This window comes from Oryzias melastigma, linkage group LG5 (assembly GCF_002922805.2).
Source record: "Oryzias melastigma strain HK-1 linkage group LG5, ASM292280v2, whole genome shotgun sequence".
In the NCBI taxonomy this organism is placed as follows: Eukaryota; Metazoa; Chordata; class Actinopteri; order Beloniformes; family Adrianichthyidae; genus Oryzias; species Oryzias melastigma.
The window spans coordinates 4,246,379-4,268,807 of NC_050516.1; the positions used below are offsets into that span (position 1 = coordinate 4,246,379).

Here is a 22,429-nt window from a genome sequence, read left to right on the forward strand (position 1 = left end):
TGCAACAAGTAAGGGAGACCGGGGTTGGTTTTCACAATGACATAATGTGTACAAGACAGTAAAAATAGTGAGTACAGTGGAAAAGAGTTTTTATTTACATTTTACATCGCCCAAATTCACAGAAAGTACCCCGGCGTCCGGCAAAAATTTGAAGCCAAAAAAACAGGCGGAGTGCCTGGACCAGAGAGGCTGTACCGGACTGGATGCTGTGTGAGTGCCTCTCGCGCTTTACATTTACGTGGAGGGAAGTGTGAACGTCGCTCAGGAGTTTAATTCCAGGAGAAAGATTTGGAGATTCTTTTAATAGAAAACAACAAAACTTTGAGTTAAAAAAATATAAAATTGACCTGCAATTTACTGCCGTTCTCTTGTGGAAGTGCCATCGTGTGCCTTTTATAAAAAGCCAGAAATCCCAATAGTTCTTGGAAGCCAAAGCGGATAAATAACACTTCCTTCTGTGAATTATTTTCTTAATAAAATGAGGGGATGGAGCATGCTCAATATGGCAAAAGCTCACCGACAAAGACGTATCAGATGTGTCATAAAAAAAAAATAAAAAATTAAAAAGTGACTTTGTCTTGGCACCTTACCAGCAAGGCAGTCTGTGAGTGACAGAAGAATTAACAGTTCCCATGGCAACAGCATCTTCATTTTCCAAGGTCAAAGCTTCTCCTTCTTTTTCGTCCAGCTGCCGGAGAGCACACAACTCTTCCTGGGTAAACACTGCCAGTTTCTCCCCTGAAAGGAAGAAAGAAAAAAAAAAAACAACCGTTTACGAGAATTCTACATCAAGTTTAATGAAAAATAAATAAATAAAAGACTGGAGACTTTAAAGCCCAATGAGACTTAAATGATCATTTCAGCTGCATAAGGATGGTATGAATTGAAATCTGCAGCATGAAACAGAACCAACTTCTTTCAGCACATTTGCTGAAGAAACACAAATATTTGGTTGAGGAGGAGCCTGCCAACAGCGTCGGAGAGTTTTGTGAGGGTGTTTGCTGAACATATTCACTATTTCTGCAAACCAGAGCAACATTTAACAAAGAGTGTGGTTCACTAGTGTGAACTGTAATGCAAAAGCTTTATAAATAGACTTCATTTTACAAGAAACTTAAAAATGTAGCATCTGCAAGAAAAAACACCTTTCTTTGGCAATTTGTTTTAGTTTGAAAATGACTTTTAATCACTATGTTTTTTCTTTTGTTACTGTATGAGTTTTTACATTTCTGATGGTTGTGTTATTCACAGGAAACAGAAAATTAGACTGGTGGGTACAGTATAAGTGCAGTGGAGCTGCAACTCAAGAAAAAAAATGTGATCATGAACATGACCTCTGACCTTCATGCACAGCTCAATGTGGAGTGGGAGTTGGCTGAGTAACTCAGGAACTGCATTGAGTACACAGACAACCACATTACAATCTGATGCTACATTCACATCAAACGTGATTTGTGATTCACATTTGTGTCTACTCTTTTGACGTGTGTTAAATTTAGTGTTGGATGCTTGTCCAGAAATGTGTTCAAAAACTTGACGTTCCTGATGAGTATGTGGGAGGAGCCACTTTTTAATGACAGTTTTACAATTACGCTGTTTCCATTGAATCCTAATTATGCGAATAAACACAAACCAACTCACGTGATAAGTTATTCAGCACCATGGCAATAGATGGGAACAAGTATTGTTTCAACCTAGACCATTTAGCAGGTCTCCATACATGTTAATGAGCCAGACTGGCACATGTGAGAATCCTGAAAAATAAGCGTTCTGACAAGTAGGGCTGCCATAAGCAATTATTTCAACTGTCGACCGATCACAGATAATTTTTCGATTAGTCAGAGAATTGGATCGTTTGTAAACTTGATGTAAAACACACATCTTAACCAGATGTTGGATTGGACATTTTTTTCCATTCTTTTTTTTATTTATTTGTTTATTTTTGTTTGCCACTTTCAAGCTAAGTTGACGTGTTGTTCTGGTGCCTTGGAGAACTTCCGGTACAGTCACTACTGACCTGGATTAGCACTACTGCTTACGTGTGTCAAAGACAATGGCAGACACGGCATTAGAAAGCATGCACCATAGTTTTGAGATTTGGAGTAAAAAAACAAACAAAAAAAATACCGTTTTTGATAATTGAGACTAACTGTGTCAGCCCTACTAATATGTAAGCGGTTGGACCCTTTTTTCTGTTTGGTAACACGAAAAGATACATTAACATTTCTGCCTCGGCACTAGCGCTCATCATCATCAATCAAAGGAGACGTTGCCGTCTTTGCCAAGGAGCAGCAAGCGGATGAAGCGATTTTGGGAAATCATGGTTGGTGATTTTACAGAGCAGCTAAGGATCCAACAATTCCACATGACACACTCAGCTTTTGATGAGTTGTGTGACGTTGTGGGACCTCTTGGGGCGCCCGCGGCGCAGCGCTCAGGGCAGCCAGTTCCTGCCAACAAGGACATTTATTTAGAAAAAAAAAGTGTTTCCCTTGCAGTTTTGCTAAATATGTCCATTTGTATATGCCCCAAATAGCACCTCCTCCAAGGACAAAAACTTTTTACTATAAATGTGAGTTGTTTTTTTTTATGTGATGTTTCCATTAAGTAAATTTATTATCTAAAATCCAATTTGCAAAACTTCAGAGTAAATGCAAACGCAGCTCGTGACCTAGTTTGAGGACTTGCTGTCTGAGGAGAGAAAAAATAAAAACAGGAATAAAGTTAGAGGACCTTTTTTAAATAATTTGTCTTGATTTAAAAAAATCATAAAGCTCAGGAGTACAATAAAAGCACCAATCACGGTGTCTTTCATATTGGTTTTAGACTCCACCCACCAATCATGTAAACATGTCACAGAGCTTAAGATTGTTTAATATGATGAAAATTCTATGCAAGAGTTCAGATTTTTTAACCCTTGAAACGTTGCAAATCTGAGAACCTAGAAACCTGCTGCTGCTACAACTCTCAAAAGCTGCCCTAAAACCTCTGATTGCATCTATACTTTGACTTAACCTTTTAAACCAACAGGTCATTTCCAGTATAAATTAATTTATTGTGAAAATTACTGAAAATTACACAATACAGCCCTTTTTGTTCCAACTGTCCAAATTAAAGTTTAATAGTCTTCAGAATGGCTCTGATTCCAGTTAAATAAAACTTGTTTTTGTTTTCTTAGCATGTGACATTGTCACCATCATATTTTTAACTCAGGTAAACGTGCCTATGGAGCTATGATGCTTGTTAGCTTCCTATTCACGTCCAGATGCTGCAGAAGAGGTAGGGGGAAAAAACTGTAGAAAATCTTTCTGAAGATTTTTTTTGGCCAAAAATACTTTTTTTTTCCAAGCACAAACAGGAAAGCTTCTTTAAAAAGATGTAATCAAAACATGCTAGTAAAGACACAATCAGTGCTCTTGAATGGATAAGTAATTATAAAAGTAATTCAAGCGAAAATGTGGTTAAAAAAATATTTTAAAATCTCTGGGATAAAGTCAAGGCTACCTCCCTATAGTATTAATGAAAGGATGTAGGAATGCATGTGTGGGGCTTCATGTTGGTGTAGTGGTTAGCACCCTCGCCTCACACTAAAAAGCTTCTGGTTTGAATCCCACGTATTTACATGTTCTCCTCATGCATGAGAGGGTTTTCCCTGGATTCAGTCCAAGAAGATGTTTCATTGGATAATTACTTCAAATTGTGTAGATGTGAGGGGTTGTGCGGCCCTGCAACAGACTGGTGACCTGTTCGGTCCAACAGTAGCTGGGTTGGCTCCAGCAACACTATGACCCCAGAAGGAGTTCAGCAGGTTCTGAAAATGGATGGATGGATGGAAAGGAAGTTTGTGTGAAAGTGTATTTTAACATAAAAAGTGAGAAAATATTTATTGTTGCCTCTTTATGTGTAGAGGGATACGGTTTTACAGCAGCCTCTTTAGTTTGGTGTCTTTCTACAACATCTAATTCTGTATGTAGAGTCAAATTTGAACTTGAATAGTACTATTTTTGAATGCTTCACATCTTTATTGTGTTAAAACCTGAAAATAGTATAGTAATGATTCAACTTCTGAGTATTAGGTTACAATGAATTAACCAAAAGTCGTGTTCCTTCACTAAATCGCAGTTCACCTTCCACGGTTTCACTGTTTTAAAGATTTTTTTCTAACAGTGCTTCTTTTATTTTACAGTACATTGGGTTCTGCATCCTGATTGACTGTGGAAATCATTCCCTCTGTGTCGTTTCTCCTGTACAGACTGCTAACTTTACATAAATCTTCAATCACAATCAGATCTTTGTTTTCATTCTATAATACAGGATTTATCTTTTGTAAAGGTTTGAACTTTGAGAGTCTAAATGAGTGTAAACATGATCATGTCTGGTTGAAAAAAGTGTATAAAGTGTGTAGTGAGGGGTTTTACAGCCTTATAACATCTAAAATCCTCATTTGCAGATTTCATTGCAGGCTATTTTTAGAATATAATGTTCACAATAAACGAGGGAAAACTGTAAAGCTAAACACTGCACTTTAAAATCTTTTTTCAGTTGTGAATGTGACTTTTTCCCAGTGTGTGAACAGGAGCAGCTCATGTCCTGACTGCCTGACTGTCAGTAAGTCATAGGAATTGGACCAGGAGTCTGTTTGAACACCTGCTGCTGCCTCCAGGTCTGCCACTCCCATCAGCCCAGAGTTTGTCTTCTCTTCAGGGTTTTGTAAATGAGATATTGGTTCACTAGGTTGTTTGTCTCTGTTTCGTTGACCTCATTTTTCCTATTTTATGGAATTTAGGTTTAAGTGTTTTATTGTCCTCCTTTGGTAGGTAAGCTGAGGGCACTTTCATGGTTTTTATTGTGTCGGTCACTCTAAAGCAACACATTTTTGTCAAAATAAGTTGCTTTTTGGGGCTTTCTTGGGACTGCCAGAGTGGGGTTACCCTAGCCCTCTCCAGTGCTAAAGGCTTAACTAGTTTGCTTGTTCAAACACCCAGTTTTCATCTGCTGCTTATTACATGTGATTTGAATAAAGACATGCACTGAAATGCAGTTTTAATCTTAATTTATTTTATACAAATCCTCCATTAATGCAACAATTACATGTTCAAAAACATGATCTTCATTGAGACTCATCATTCATCAAAACACATTTACAAAAAAGTATGGGCAAACAGATGTCGGCAAAGACTCCTCTGATTCAGGGGAGTTTAAAAGTCTAATGTGGTTGAGCTAAATCAAAAGTTTCAGTCATAAGAGGTCGTGGCATTGGGGTTCATTCCAGCCAACTTTCAGACGTTCCTGAAATTCCTTTTTGAATTGGAATTTATTGCTAACAGAAAGCAGTGTAAAAAAAATCTTTCATACTTTTGTTAGTGCCACTTTCCTCCCTCAATAAAAGCATAGTCACGTCCGCTACTATGGGGGTTGGAGTGTACGAGTAGTGCTGGTTTTTGGGTTGTCCGGGCCAATAGAGGGTCATGGAGAACAGCTGATTCAAGGTGTGTTTTAGTGTGTTTTGTAGTTTCTTTAAGGATTGTTGAAAATAAAATGTTTCTCATGCGCGTCTAATACAAGCTGAACGCACTTGTGTCGCATAGGTGATGGTGTTGCACTTTGTCTAACAATACAGGCTGCCTGTAGGCATAAAATGGACAACCTGTATGAGACAGGCAGAGAGTACGCTCTAATTACGTGATCAACACTTGTGGGCCTCTTGCACAGTCCATAGGATTTTGGGAGAGTTAAAAAAAGTGGAAACTTTGAATGAAACAACCGCGTCTTACACCCCTTACTCCTATTTTACTGTTGTGTGTTTGCAGCAGGCCTGTTGAAACAAATAAATGTTTGCTCTACAGGTTTACTGAGCGGCCTTTCGATTCTGCGCGGTCCACTTTTGTGGCCCTGTACAAGTTTGCCCATTTTTTGTCCGCAGACAGCCCATGACTGTGCATAAGCACAGTTGTGAGTAAGCCATTCAGTGATGCTCCATAACAACCACACGCATTCTTTCATTCCCGATGACTATGTCCATCAATAAAAAAATGCATCAGCATATTTAAGCGAATTTAAACATTTTCTTTAGGAATTGGTTTTTAGATTTGACATTTTTCTGGTTTTAGGAAATGCTGATTTTCTGTTGGTGTTAGGCCGAGTCATAGTGAAGACTGAAGGGAAGATGGAGCCTAACTGAACAATGGTATAAGGAAGACAAAACGGGCAATAGCCTCCCCATTCCCAAGCTACTAAAAAAGCATATAGTGTGAAACAATCCGGTGCTCTGGACTTTAAAAGCAGTTCAGACACCATGAACACCATATATATTATTTTATTTTACAAAGACTATTTACAAATCCAGTGTGTTCTGATGATTAAAAAAAAAATATATATATATATATATATATTTTTTTTTTCCTTCACAAAAGCTGTTCAATCAAAATGCTATGTGGTCTTTATTTGACGATCTAGTGAGCTTTTGGGAAATTTCTTGGGCTTGATTTATGAATTGTAGATTTGGACAGCTCTACAAAGAGGCGAATGCCTTATACCAGTACCCGTTTTTTTCTTTTGAGTTTCAACAATCTCTTATTTCGAAAAATCTTTTATTTTAAAAAATAACCAGATTCTCTCAGCTACACTTTCGATCACTCGAGCTGTAAAGTCTAATGTATACATCTGAACAATCTTTTATTCTAAAAAAATATTTTGGTTTGAAGAAGACACGATTTTCTCAGTTACATTTCAGTCACTTGAGCTGCAAAAGTATTCTGGCAACAGGAGAAAAGATGTGTGTGGAACATTTCTTTGCAAACGAATAAGTGATAAGTGCAGGAACAGTTGAAAAGACAGAAATAACATTAAGAAAACAAAACTAAACAATAGAAGAAGTCCTACTTAAAATACGGATTTATCACAACGGGTGATTCCGACACACTGAGCCTGTTTGCATTAAACTCTGGTAACATTAATTGGCAGAGGATGTTACCAGAGTTTGATGTTCCTTTAGTGTTATTATTAATATTACTAAAAATGTGTTGCTATACTTTGTCATAGCTAACATACCTCTCCCATTCACAGGGGCCGACCGGTCTGCAACCAGAAAAATGTTGGGGAACGCTGCCCTATACGGCCAAATCTGGATCAACAATTAGGATATTTTTGTTGACACAATACAGAATACACAAAGATGAAACCCAATCAAGATACAACTAGAAACCCAGAACTGTGAAAACAAAAACTGAATTTCCTTTGGTTCATCTGTTGAAAACTCACCACAATACAGTGAAAACATGCAGTGTTCTTTTAGTGAAGTGAGGATGGTTTTCTTGACTCCACATTATTACTCCTGTTCTGTGTGTTCTGTGTGCTGATCATTCAAACTTTGTGTGGACGGTCATCATTATGGATTTGGTTTCCAGTATTTTAACCTTCTGGCTTCTAGCTCGTCGTTCTGCCCACAGACTCGTCATGGCCTCAATCAAAGATGCACAAACCGATCGATGCTGAGATGTTGGTTGATGTCTTTCTCTCCAAGAGAGACAGAGCTGATGCATTTTCTCTCCCAGGGAAAAAAAAAAAAAACAATAAGAAAACTTTACTTCAGAGCTGAAGACTTGTCTTTCAATCTACGTGGGCATTTGAAAAGTTCCCTCCTTTCAATAATATTTGCCGCCAGCTATTCAGAGCCATCTTTAGTCTGAAGTAATTATGTGTTAATTAAGGTGTTGGCTGAAGGTTCTGGATAAATGGCAGCCACATACGGTAATTACGGTGAGATGAAAGGCTTTTATTTTGGGCCCTAAGAAATTCCACATCAATGTTTTTCCCTGACACGCTGCCATAAAAGCCCGTCTGCACTCCACGCTCTCATCGGTCGTCATTGTAATCAATGCGAGTTAAAATTCAAATTAAAGCCAAATTAGAATCTTGTGAAAATAGATAATAAATTCCACATGATTTAAGTGCATGTTTTCATTTTAAAACGAGCTTTCGTACAAGACATGAATAATCCAAACCTGAATGAAAAATGAAGGAAGGAAAAATGTGACTTGACTGCTACCAGGAAACAGGGCTGCAGGTTCAAACCTCATCTTGACAAATGTAAATGTGATTCCAAAGATTTTTAAGGTTTATTTTCAGTTTTTAGATAAAGAGAAAGTCCAAATATCTATTTTAAAAGTGTTGTTTTCTCGGACATAGTTTCTGCAGAACGGCAGTAGCTAAAAGAGTTGTCAGCGGGAGGGAAAGGGAGCAACCCCGCCCCCGTTCCCTCCGTATTGCTGAGAGCTCTCTGTTTACATACTCTCCTGCCAGCTTACAACCACGAGCAAGGAAAACAAAGCCAAGCATGGATCTAGACGTCTACAAGTGAATGCATGAAAGTGGGGCGGAGCTTATAGCCCCGCCCAGTGTATTTCCCACATCACAAGTATGTTTTTTTTTTTATCCTCATTTTCGCTGGCTCCTGATTCTGAACAACTTGCATAAAGAAATACTAACTCTCTTTTTTTTTTTTTATGTTTTCGTTTAATAAAAATACACAACATCAAAATAATACAACATTAAATTATAAGAAGTTAATAAATGAAAAGGAGCAGAAAGAAGAAAACTTATAACATCTGCCCCTTCTAATTTATGTCGTCCACCATCAGAAAAATGTCAATAGAGCATGTTAAAAAAAAGTGACTTTAATTAGAGTGGCTCTTTAATCTGAAAAGTGGAAGCATATTTTTAAGTTTTTGATCTTTTTTCTTTTTTTTTAACTGGATATTGACTTGAATTGAAAACTTGAACTGCGTCCCCTTCAAATAGTACATGTAGTGACACAATATTTTAAATGGATTTGAAATAAACTTTATAAATTAAACATCATTTGTGGCTCCAAAGAGCCATAAACAAACAAAATGTCAGCGCTTGTGCCCTGTCCAGCAGCTGAGCAAACAGATAATAGTCAAGAACTTCCTGTGTTGGACAGATTTTACTGTTAAAATAGGAGGTTATGTATCTCCGAGCACAGGAGGTGTATATTTGTATAAACCCCTTTTGTATTTAAAGCTGAATTGTATTTCCTACTATTTTCTGTGCATTTCTAAGGGGACTGGACAGAACAGAACAGAACACAGAGATGAAGACTGCGGTATTAACCCATAAGAACTCAGACCCAGTTGTCCTTCAAAATGAAATTATGTAGACTATACTACCAACCAAGTGATTCAAAGAACACATATCTGATATTTTAGTCTGGTATTGTTTTTTTTTACTACACTGCTGTCATCTTATAAGTTAAACATGGGGGACAAGGGTATAAGAAAGGAAAAAGGGGTCAAAAGGTTTGAAAATGAAAAGACTCTGATGAAAATTGTTTTAATTTTTGTTGGGGGGGTTAATATGTTGTGGGGTTTGTCTAATGATGTAGGAAATACTGTATATTTAAAAGACAAAAAAGTTTAAAATAGTAATTTAGTATTTTTTTAATTCAAATTGTAGTGAATCAGGATTAGTTAGATAAACGCTGTCTAACTCATAACTCACATGTGAATTTCTAATAAGCTACTGCTGTTCTGCAGAAACTATGTCCTAGAAAATGGCAGAGGTGTTTATCAATTTGGCTAAAAACGGCGGAATCGTAATTAAAAGATTATTGGGAGAACTTTTTTAATGGATCAAAAGATGATCGGTGTCGGCCTTTCAAGGAGTACGTAGTAGGGAATAGGATTGCATACAAAAAGAGCCAACAAGTTGCAGATTGATCAATATTACTTTCACAAGTAGAAATTTACCACAAGAAATTGGTCTGTAAACAGATGTACTCAGACACTCAAATACTACAAACATAGATGTTGGCTGCTAAAATCTTCACACACATGGGAAAGTCTACCTAAATGGTATTCTTCAGAAACCTCAGTTCTATAGGTTGACCCCCCCTTTGGCTCCCCTGAAGTCCACGGGTAACAAGAGAGACCTTCATCGCTTCATCCCGGAGGAAGAGGAGAGCTGCATCCTGCTCCTTTGTTGGGGAAACATCCCTACATGAGCAAAGATGATGACGGCAGCTGAAACTGCTGACCATCATCTCATCACTTTGAAAGCTCTGGATAATCTTCTTCCACCAGGTTTGATGGAAGCTTTCGGAACCTCTAACAACTGAAACCCCCTTCAAATTACAACAATTTCCTCCAAATGACTGGAATGAAAAGAGGCCCAGGTGTTTACAGTACCGTGCAGCTGTGATTTGTACAGCAAGGCTATCAGGGGAGACTCAGTAAATGTGCACTGCTGCCCCCTAAGGACCGCTTAAGACATCTTTATTACCCAATGACTGAATGTGTGTGGTCACCTGTGTATTCAGAAGGGTTGTGTGTCTTTGCCTCTCCCATGATTCGGTACACATCTCAATACTTGGTCCACAAATCGATACATAAAAGATTCAACTGCCTTTATGGCGATAAGCTTGTGATAGGATGGGAAAGACAAAAAGGGCAGAGACAGTTTATGGAACAAAACAGGTAGAGAAACTAATAAAGTTTGCAAGGAACCAATTATTTACTTCGTGATTGATTTTTTTTTACAATTTTACCAATATAATCGTGTTTGTATCTGCTGTTACTCTCAGTACTATATTGATTTTTCAATGCGTATCTGTATTTGTTTGCATCCTTAATAGGGATGTAGGGAAAAATCGATTTGGTGATATATCGCAATATCTCATTTAGCGATATTTGTATTGATTTAAAATGTTGACGTGAAAATATTGAATTACTTTTTAGGAGCGTCCTTCAATGTCTTACTTTTGTTTTCCACCCAAACCTCCGTCCAATACTTGGTAGCACAGCACACTGAGCCTCCAGAACAACAACAAGAGAGATCCATCCTGTTATCACACTGCGAAGTTTCTGAATTGGCTTTTTTTCCCCCTTTTCTTTTCTTAAGCCCCTGAAGAATTTAAATGCTAGATATATCAACGTTGGAAATAAACTGCACTTTATTTCCCCAATTCTACTTTTAGAGTCTCATTGGTTTAAGTCCCACTATGATTTTTTTATTTAAAAAAAACATTCCCAGTAGTGTGATTATGAGTTTTTTTTTTACTAAAATCCCATAACACATGTCTTAAAAAGCAACTTTTCCTGTTGATCTGAAGCCTCTGTTTCCAAAATCTCCTCTGAGGGGTGTGGCTTTTGGTGCTGGGTTCAGCAGCCCCGCCCCTGACCCCCCCCCCGTCTGATTAAAATAGCTCCGTGTCTCGTTAGTGTAAATCTTCACCACTGCTGCCTAAAAATGTCAAGTAATATCAGTAATGATATCGGATGAGGAAGTGAAGATCTTCATGGACAGAACTTCCTCCAAAATCTTGATTCTTTCTCCTTCCAGTTCACCAAAACCTCTTTCAGCTAATTATCAAATGTTAATTGATTTTGCTGTGATCAATACATTCAATCATTGGTTTCTCAGAGCAGTCTTTAGGAAAATAATGAAAGCTAACATCAAAATACTCTTTCATTGATTTACAATCCTTAACAACTGCGGTCAAATGAGCTGCCGTTCACATTTCTGTGGTCAAATCAAGAAGCTCCATGGAGTCTGGTGGAGATTTTCCAGCGTTCTCAGTCCTGCTACTGTAAGTATTGTATGAAACTCACAAAAAAAATACAGTGACGGCTGATTTGACCACAATTTACCACAAGAAAAGCACCACGAATTTGTGAGTAAAAAAGCAAATTGTATATGAGATATAGTTGCAATGCTTCATGTTGTGATCATTAAATAAAATAAATGTTATCATTTTATCACAATGAAAGACAACAATACTACCCACTGTGTTGCTCAGGAAAAGTTTTGTTTTGGTATAGCCTTGGGATCGTATTGTAAGACATGTATCGGGATAAATATCATATCGCCAAACTCTTGCAATACACACCCCCAATCTGTAGTATTCAGCATTATCTGTAGTATCTGTAGTGTTACGTTTCTAGCCCCGCCTACTTTTAAACTTGAGGTGGGGCTACATGAAAATGTTTTTTTCATTATTTGGTTTTTAATGTCTATGGTAACATTGAAAATACAAGCATTAAAAATGTAATAAAAAATAGATACGGAATTAAAATGTAATTTTTTTTAAGCGAAAATTAACAATCAATGCATTAGATTTTTCTGGCCTTCTTTTTACAAAATAACTTAACTACATAACATGTAACTATAATATTTGAATATATATATATATTCTTTGTGGTGTTTGTTTCCATCTATTGGACCAAACATGCTGTAACTACAAAACACACACAAAAAATGATTTCTGTCAAATAAAAAGTATTGTCTTTTCAATATGCAACATTTTCCTTCATATTTCTAAAATAAAAACAAGAGCAGTTACCTGTGTTAAAGTGAAGTTAGCATTCAAACAATACTATCCACTGTGTTGTGATGTGCACACTGCAATTCCATATGGAATATCATGCTACACACAGCATGGCTCTGCTTTAATGATGCATGGACCAGCGGACTCCACGGGGGAGTCATCTCCTGGTGACCATCCAGAAAATGTAAAGAAGTCGCTTGTGAGTTCAGTGATTAATTAAAGTGACGTAAAGAAAAAAAAAAAAACTCTGGTTACGAGCCTTGTGAGCAGAGGATGATTGGTCGCAGGTGCTGGGAAATACCAAATGGAATAAGGCCAAGCTAATGGTGCCTGGAAGGAAAACTGCCAGGGATAATCCCTGATACTGTAACATACCAGCACAGATAATGTGCTTGCGTCTACTTTTCTCCCCAAAGTTTGAGAAAGCACGAGGGAAGTTTATGAGTAAATATCGACTGAACATTTGGTGGAGAGAAGCTTCTCTCTGAAGCAGCAGCTCTAAACGCTGGCAATCCCGGGACCGCTGCAAAAGCCATGTTCCACTTCATTACCCTTAAGTGATTGGTTAAACGTGCAACTACAGAAATGAACTTCGGCAGCCTTGTGAGACATAATTAAGGGTTTTTAATGCTTACTGCGATGATTCCAAGCACTGTATTGAGACGTCAGCCTGACGCTGAATGGAAGCTTGGAGAAGCGGCTGCCTGAGAACACATGGCAGGTGATTCAAAAGCTAATGCTCGGTTGAAAAGATGCTTCTGTTTTTCATGTCAGCAGCAATCCTCAACAAAAGTAATCCTGATCTTGTGTTACAGCTTGTCTTAAAGCCTTAAGCTACATTCACATTACCCCTAGCAATGGGCATTATAGCAGCCACCTACAATGAAAAGTCTTTGTAAACGCACATACAGACGCGTTCTAAACTCTCACGTTCACATGTAGCCGCATACATTTTCAGAACTGTTTTCCAAGTCTATGAAATTTGAATGTGTGTTGCAAGTTAAACCAGGTCAAAATTTCATGAATCCTTGTGCTATTTTATGGGGTCCAGATGAACCCGCCCTTTGATGTGTGATCCCTCCCATGACAAAGGTGGATTTTATGTCGGCCACAGACACCAATGAAGATAAAAAAATCCTTGACAAAATAAGTTAAGCGCTCTGTCTTTTAGGGTCCAGATGACCCCACTTTAAATGTAAACATGCATAGGATAGCACAAGGGTTACTCATGGACGCTAATTGGGTAGTGACATTTGGATGACATCCCTTTTAATTAACAGAAGGGCCAACCGTTTGAAAATTGATCATGAAGGAGAGATTAATAATTGCAGTTTGATGACATCAGATCTTTTATGTATCGAAATAGAGCTGTGGAGGAAAAAGCCTGTAGTTAGATTTGTGAGATTTGCACTGCTTCGACCTTTCGGCAAAAAGCCTCTTCCAACTGCAAGTGTGCTAGTGAACAGTAACCAAAAAAAAGTAGAACCTCCTTCATTAACACCATGGGTTAAACGTGGGTTCAAGAACGTGTTCTTGAAAATGTATCAAATGTCCGGTGTGTACGTATCTTCATGTTCAGATGCGACTTGTGTGTGTGGTTTTAATTTTTTATAGCAACTGCCATTAAAGAGCAGTGTGTTCAACACATTCTCACTCCCAACTGGTCATATATGGACGCAGTGTCTGGGCCCCCTCTGCGTCACTTTTTTACGTTTTTGGTGTCCCAAACTCGGCGTTTTTTGACGTGCTAACTGTTCCCATTACATCAGTGGTCCCCAAAGCTCGGGATGCGGCACCGGATACAGTAGCGGACGCAGAACCAATACTGGGTTAGGGTACCATTGCAGGGTTTGGGTACCATTATCGATCTGGTCCATGTCCAGAGGGTTGGGGACCCCTGATTTATATATGCATTTTGCCCCTGTCTGTTAGCCAATACCAAGTGGCCTTCTGCCCAGCATCCGGAGGCTGGGGACCCTGATTTAATGGGAACAGCCACCACAGTGAAAATGACAAGTTGGGGACACCCAAACAGTTACACAAAGTCGGCCCGAACCTTACTAACATAAATGTCTAGTTGGGAGTGGGAATGTGTTGGTGTATCATTATTTGCTACTGACAGCAACCCAGAAGAAGAAACACTGCTTAGTTCTATAACAACACAGATGATGAAGAGTTCAACAGATTTAGCAATACGAAGTGATATGACTTGTTAGCTTCTTAAGTGTTCATATGGTGTGCAAATACTCTAGATTCCTCAATGTTTCATGAAGCTAAATACAGTTAGGGCAGTACAGTGTGCAGATATTATCAGTATCTATTATTCGTATCTATTCTGGTAATATGATTTACCTTTCAAGATGAAATGTCTGTTCTTGTTCTCGTAGTTTGATAGATGCATTTCTCTAGAAAGTGTGACTTGTATATTCATTTTTCTTTGTTATGCTTTTTTTTTTAATGGTGGGACTTATAATGTACAGCGACTACAATGTGGAAAATACAATGCCTCAAGGCTAACGTAGGGTATGGCTAGTTTGCCCTTCTATCGCTGGACCAAACACAAGTAGACACGTTCACATCTAAGGGACATTTTAGAATCACGTATTGGTCTGAGTGGCCACAGAAAACTAGCGCATGAGCAAGAGCAACATTCAAACCCCACACAATCCAGCTTGGAGGCTACAGCCTCACATATTATCCTTTTTATTCCCTATTTTTTAAATAGAGTGACGTCTGCAGTGGCCCAAGAGGTTGGTGTAATCAAGGCTGGTGGTTGAAGGTTGGGACAGTCATCTCTACTTACAGACCCATCATTACCAACACAAATATCCTTCAGAAGAAAGTTCAGAATGCTATACAACAAGTAGCCATTAGCCTGTGTGTGTACGACTTGTTCTAATCACTCCTGAGTGTGATGCGATCATTGTCCTCAATAACCTACAATCAGCAAAGAATTAGAATAAGAGAGCACACTTGTGCAAAGACATTTGCAGGGAGAAGGAGATCAGTGTGTGCCGCCGCAGCTCCTCTGCGTACAAAAAAAAGCTCTGGTCGCAGTCATTTATAGCAGGTAATAAATCACAAAGGCCAACGACAAGCATGTTTCTCCCTGATTAAGTGCTCGCAGAGTAAGTGGAGTCTGCTCACGCTTTTCCAGCTAAGAGAGAAAGAGAGGAACAACAGGAAGAAGAGAAAATGGAGGGGAGCTTGTTACAATAATAATAAAACAGAGTTTAGTTTGTCTTAAACATGAAGGATGTAGAGCACCCTAAACCAGGTTCTAAATACTTTAACAACTGAAAACAACATATGCTGAGGCTTTTTTTTTTGCTGAAATAATAAAAAAAAAGAAATTCATTGGAGGATAAATCTGGAACAGAACAGCTTGAGAGTCTCGATAATGACCCTTGCTAAATATTTTTCTTCATAATGACTCTCCAGCCGAATTTCGACAAGTAGGGTTTAAAAACGGCGTGGCAGAGAATCTGTTTCGCTGACTACCGAGATAAAAATGTAACATTGGGAAAGAATAAATAATAAGAGGAAAGAGACAAAGTAAAGCTAGTGTGGAAAACTGACAAGAGGGAGTTTATTTAGACCCTCAAAATCCATATGGAAGACACTCGAGGCAGCAAATGTGTCATGATAGATGATAATGTTGGTAATAAAAATATTGTTGATGCACAATCGTATTTTTAGAGCATCAGAACAAATGAACTGGTTACATACAAAGCAAACAACTGAAGCAGAAGACAGAGGAACTAAAATTCCTTTTTTGTTTCCTCCATGCTTGTTTCTGTGTTGCGCTTGTGTCTCCTACATACTAATATTACTACTCCCCAAGTCTTAAAAGACTGTTTAGCACAAGGTGTTTCAGTGCCCTGGAATTTAACACAATTTGGACACATTCTCACTACTTTTTTGTGTTTTTCGAAGTAAAAACCTAATAAATATGAATATTTAACAAATATTATATATGAATTCACTGTGCTCTGATGATGAGCCACAACATGACGACAAAAGATGAAGCTCATTGAAAGAGCCACAACACAATGACAAAAGCCAACAACATGACGACAAAAGCCGAAGCACTTTGACAAAAGCCTCAACACGACGAAAAAAGCCGAAGCATGATGACAAAAGATACAAAAAAGACAACAAAAGCCAAAGCAAATCAACAAAAGCCACAACACAACAGTAAAAGCTGAAGCATGACGACAAAAGCCACAACACAATGATAAAAGCTGAAGCATGACGACCAAAGCCACAACACGAAAAGCTGAAGCCCGCTGACAAAAGCTGAAGCATGACGACAAAAGCCACAAAAAGACAACAAAAGCCAAAGCATGACATTAACAAAGGCCACAACACGACAAAAAAAGCCGAAGCAAATCAACAAAAGCCACAACACAACAGCAAAAGCTGAAGCATGACGAAAAAAGCCACAACATGATGACAAAAGCAACAGCACAACAGCAAAGCCAAAGCACGTCAACAAAAGTCACAACAGAACAACAAAAGCCGAAGCATGACGACAAAATCCATAACACGACAACAAAAGCCAAAGCACATTGACAAAAACCACAACACACGAAATTGAAAGACAACGGAAATGGATAATGGACTTTCTTTTTTAAAGTTCTATTTTGTTTCAAGGTTTCGGCGCTTCTCGAAAGGTACAGGATTTGTACAAGATTTGTTTATAATCTATGTTTTTTATAGAGTTTTTAAATTTACCACTGTGTCGGCCACCGTGTATATATCAGTGGACAGCATCCAATAGCCTGAAACTGAATGAAACGTTAAAAAAAATAATTTCGGTTGTGATTCACTTCCGTTGTGCTTCCACTTTTGTCGTTGTGATGTGTCTTTTGCATTTATGTGAGCCGTGTCAGCTACCGTGCTGTATTTATTACTGTACAGAATAAATTCTTTGCTCTATAAATGTTATTTCTGATTTTAGGCTTCAAACCAAGAGCCTAGAGCTCAACTGGTGTGGCGCTAGCATAACTTTAGAAGCATTTCTTAACACTAGAAGTCCCACAGAGCAGCCATTAGGCCTTTCTACCTATAAAACCCGCACAGCAGCCGATGGGCTGGAAGGCTTTTAGCCAATATCCTTAATCAGGTGTGAATTGAGGCTTTTGTTATGTAAACAAGCTCCACCAAAGGTGGGGCCATGCTGAACCACTTCCACAAAACTTGTTCAACACACATGGGTTTCTTTCTTTCGTTGCCAAGATTTATCAATAAAAGATGGCACAAAAAAATAAACAATGCATCTAAATTATAAAAGGCAAAGTATTGAAGGGGATTCACATATGTGCTTTTTATCATTTTAATTGATTAGGTTGAACAAAAGAAGAAATTGATTCTTAAAAATTATTTTAGGAAGCTAAATATTTTTTTAAAAAGTAACTTATTAGTTGATACTGAAAATATGTATTAGTTGGAGTAATTTATCATTCTTGGAAAGAAGATTTTCTGGTGTGGTCAAGCATGCAAATGTTTTCAACATTTCTTGTCAGCAAAACATATAACACTAATCCCTAGAAGCAAACGAAGTCATAAAGGGATAATATTCAAACAAAAGTGTCATGATAAAAACGAAACAAAAAAACAGACTTTTAAACCAAACCAGTCATGGATTTTCCAAAAAAATGTAAACGTGTTTTTTTTTTCTTTTGTTTTTCACTTCATAATTTCATAATTTTTCCCAAAAGTTTTTGAAAATAATAAATTTTTCCAAATTGTAAACAATATTTTAGTTTTAAGTAATACAAGCAAAAGCAGATTATTTTATATACATAGATTTAAGATTGCCAAAACACATTTCCATTTTCTTTTTCTTTCAGTGAAGTCTTGGTTACAACTCTTTTTGGTTCACTCATGATGCTGAAATGCTGGAACAGACTTGCATAAATATTCCAAATCAGGCTAAAAAGACCAAACAGTCAAAAATGTTAAGTGCGACTCAACTTTCTAACTTGATTTGTGTTTGTTGTCTTGGCAAAGAGCATAAACATGATGGCATGTTGAATTCCCGATGCATTACATCTTCATCTGCTCCCTTCTGCATGAAATATTCACTGCACTCACTTTGCAATGGCAGATCAGATCCAAAAAGGCTGAGTGTTGGAGGAGCCTTTAAAACAGTTGTCTGAAGGAAACAAACCACGTGCTTCTCAGACGGGTGCCCAATTACCTGAATGTCACCAGTCGAGGGCAAGTAAAGGATTCCCTCACACCCAGCCTCTTTGAGAAAATAAGGGCGACATTTCAGGGGGGAAGTCAGCATCACAGCTTCAGCCCTTTAACTGCTGTACTACTTAAATACAACTGGGAGCTGGAGACCAATTTATCCAGCTCTCACTAAACTCTAAATACAGGTAACATGTGGCCTCTTTTCGTGTTTATTCTCGGTGTTCATAACCCGAGAGACTCAGCAGGCAGAGAAAAGCTTACTTAGTTACAAGGCAGTAGGTCATGATGCTGTCTTACTTTAGTTGTTGCACTCTCTGACTGATCCCAGGTGTGTGTGTGGGGGTGTGTGTGTGTTTGCTGGCAAACACTCGACCAATCAGCTCAAAAGCTCTTTGGTGCCAAGCAAGTTCCTGGATGCTCACTTTACTCCAGACAACAACGTATTATCCTGAAACTCACCAAAATAAAATAATAATAAAAAAACAAAAAAAACATGAGATGGTTACAGGTTATTGCTTGATTAAACAAATGTGCAGAGATTTGGTCAACAGGCCTACGAATTTTAAAAATGGAAGGATTATAGGAATGAATAGAGGGGAGTGGTTAGAACCCTCGCGTCACAGCAAGAAGACTAATCAAACCAACGTGTAACCCTACCAACCAATTTTTCCTTTTTTTTGTTTTTATTTTTGTAGTTCATGGTTTCAGCTGCTCTCATGATTTAGATTTTCCATGTTGTCATATTTAAGTTTAGATGTTGTCTTGTTCCCATACTGCATCGCAGTTCACCTTTTATGATCCGTTTGGATGATTTTTTTGTCCCTGCAGTTTGGCATGCTTTTTTGTGCAGACAGAACAACAATTTTTGCATTATATAACAATTGGTGCATGTAGACTGCTACTTTGTGTGCAAAAACGCTAATTTGTGTACAAAAATTGCTGATTTATGTATTAAAAAAAATGCTAATTTGTGTGCAAAAGATGCTAATTTGTGTCTACAACATATTATTTTGTGCCAAAAAAATGTGTGCCTACAAAATGGTAGTTTCTGCCAACAAAATACTAATTTGTGTGCTCAAAATGCTCATTTGTGCTAATAAATCAAAATGACAATTTGTGGACATGAAATGACAACTAATGTGTGCACAAAAAAGCTAACTTGCATGCAAGAACGCTAAATTGAATACGAAAATGCTAATTTGTGCATTAAAAAATACTAGTTTCTGCTAAAAAATTACTAATCTGTGCACAGAAAAGGCTAATTTGTTCTTACAAAATATTATTTTGTGATTAGAAAATCCAAATTTGTGCCCACAAAATGCTAATTTGTGCATAGAAATGCTATTTTCTGCCAACAAAATACTAATTTGTGTGCTAAACATACTAATGTGTGGAAAAAAAACATATTTGTTCCAACAAAATATGAATGTATGCCAATTAATTTATTGGTGCCCACAGGATACTAACTTGTGTGCAAAAATGCTAATTTGTGCCAACAGAATATACATTTGTACTAATAAAGTCATTTGTGCTTACAAAATGCTAATCTGTGCAGAAAAGATGCTAGTTTGTGTCTACTAAATACCTATTTTTGTGCAAAAGATGATAATTTGTGCCTAGAAAATACCTATTAGTGAGCATAAGTCCTAATTTGTTTGCAAAATATGCTAATTTTGTGCCAAGAAAATGCCAAATATTGTATTAATATACTAATTTGTGCCCATGAAATGCTAAATTTTTGGCCACAAACTATTAACTTGAGAGAACACTTTTTTTTTTTTTTGAATGTCATGTGCATGTTTTAGCCACGTTGGAGCTTGTCCTCTATTTTTCTTTTTTTAGCTGGTGCCATCAGTTTTTTTCAAATGGTGCTCTGCCTCCTGCAAAGGTGCAGGCTTAACGTCGTAGGATTTAGTTGGAGAAACAGCCCCTCCTTCCCTGTAAGAGCCCTCACAGAGGATTGACCATCAGCATGTTTAAAAAGAACTGTAGGGACAAACAACAGTTCAGCTTTTGAAAGGGCACAGCCTCAGGAGATAATATTAAGATGGAGGGGAATTTAGATCTTACAAGTGCTTGTGGGCTTACAAAAACCCATCGTGACCTGAATGCCACTCATTGAAGTGGGTTTTTTCTGCAGGTGGATAAAGGCCTGCATGCAACGGCTATTACAAAAATAGGAGCCAAGAGTTTGCACAGTAAACATTAGAATAGAAGAAAGGATCTCAGAAGTGCATCAGTACTCAGATAAAAAAAGCAACTTTCTTTCATGGTTTCTTTGGAACAACTGAAATGTTCTTTAAGGATCGCAGTGAAGCACAAAGAAAGAGCATGCTGCAGAGAAAAGCAAATGGAAATGGAGATAAAGAAGAAGAAAACATTAAAATACCCACTCCTATTCATTCATGTAGCTTAAACACAACCAGCTAAACAAGCTAGATCCTTTCTGTAAAGGACCTTAAAGGAATTATGTTGAATAAAAAGAACTCCCTCATCTGTTATAATTCTTGTATTTCAAGGTCTAATAATTCATATGTCTATACACATTAAACGAATATGTTTCTGTTGTTTTTCTTCCCGTTTTAATTGTCTTGATTCCTGTAAATTCACGACAAAGAAAAACAACTCGTTACAGGTTTTAAGAGATAAATTCTTGCACAAAGCTAATGTCACACAACCTATTGTTTCTTTATTATGTTGAATCTATGTCAACTGGTTTTAAGTGTCACATTTCTTTTTAATGAACACAATATTTTTCGTGCTTTGAACCAACTCATATCAATTGGTAGTCTGTCTTCACAACATAAAACATTTCCTAATGTCCCTTAGTTTGTAATTGTCAAATCATTATGTTTTATGTTAACAAATCAGAGTTTATCTTGGTTTATTCTAATTTTGCATCAGTCAGACAGATCTAGTGTTAAACTCAAGCTTTATTTATTTGTACAGCGCACTTCATTTGGAAAAAACTCAAAGCGCTTATCATAAAATCAAATAAAATACATTCCAGGTTCCAGGTTATATTCCAGGTTAAAGACTCACCTGTTCTCAGTTGCATTTGATTAATATGTATTCAAAAGTTTACATCCGCACTGTCTATCTATGCTTGTTTTAAATTAAAATCTTTTTGCTTTCTTTTAATTTTATTTTAATGATTTGAATGATGATGAATGACATTTTTACTATTTCTTTTGATTGTTTCTTTTAATGTTTTATGTAAAGCACTTTGAATTGTCTCTGTACATGAAATGTGCTATACAAATAAACTTGCCTTGCCTTGCCTTACATTAAAAAGACAGTGTGTTAAAAAGCCTAAATACTAAAGGAGAAACGGATATTTACACAGAATGAGTACCCCTCTCTTCCCCAGCTTTTCCCTCCCTCAATATAACAATTAAAAAAAAAAAAAAAGAAAAGAAAATTAAAAAGAACTGAATAAAGACTTAATAACTGCAGCTCTAAGAAAACAGTTTTTAGGGGTTTATTTTATTGTAAAAGCTGTTGAAAATGTCCCATCTATGTTGCTTTGGGCTAATTCCTCACGGAATTTGTTAAAGTGGGAGGATACTGAGAATCAGTTGACATTCCATTGACTATGTTTATGTCCGAATTCCTACCCTAATCCCTAACTACTAATTAGTGCCTTAACTATTTAGTGCTCTGGATTTAAAAAGCAATTTGGACACCATGCTCACTACTTCTTTGTTTAAATGGCAAATATGATGTCACCAATTTCACAAAGTGAAAATCTAATCAATATGAACACTTTATGTCTATTTATGACTATAGTGTTCTCCATCTTCTTCCGCTTCATCCGGGACCGGGTCGCGGGGGCAGCAGTCTGAGCAAAGATGCCCAGACTTCCCTCTCCCCGGCCACTTC

The 22,429-nt window shown here is 37.4% G+C and overlaps 1 protein-coding gene across 2 annotated transcripts in view; it reads right to left on the reverse strand.

Annotated features, from left to right (window-relative positions):
• LOC112144722 (contactin-4) overlaps positions 1 to 22,429 on the reverse strand; it is a 156,669-nt gene that overhangs the window by 67,698 nt on the left and 66,542 nt on the right. Inside the window, exon 1 of one of the 2 annotated variants that reach the window (XR_004947831.1) lies at positions 591 to 1,098. Coding sequence is in view for 1 of the 2 variants with exons in the window: in XM_024269438.2 (XP_024125206.1) it covers positions 591 to 651 (61 nt within the window). In the remaining variant the exon portion in view is untranslated. Of the gene's footprint in view, positions 1 to 590; positions 1,099 to 22,429 lie in introns of those variants that run through there. The other variant, XM_024269438.2, reaches the window with a different exon arrangement.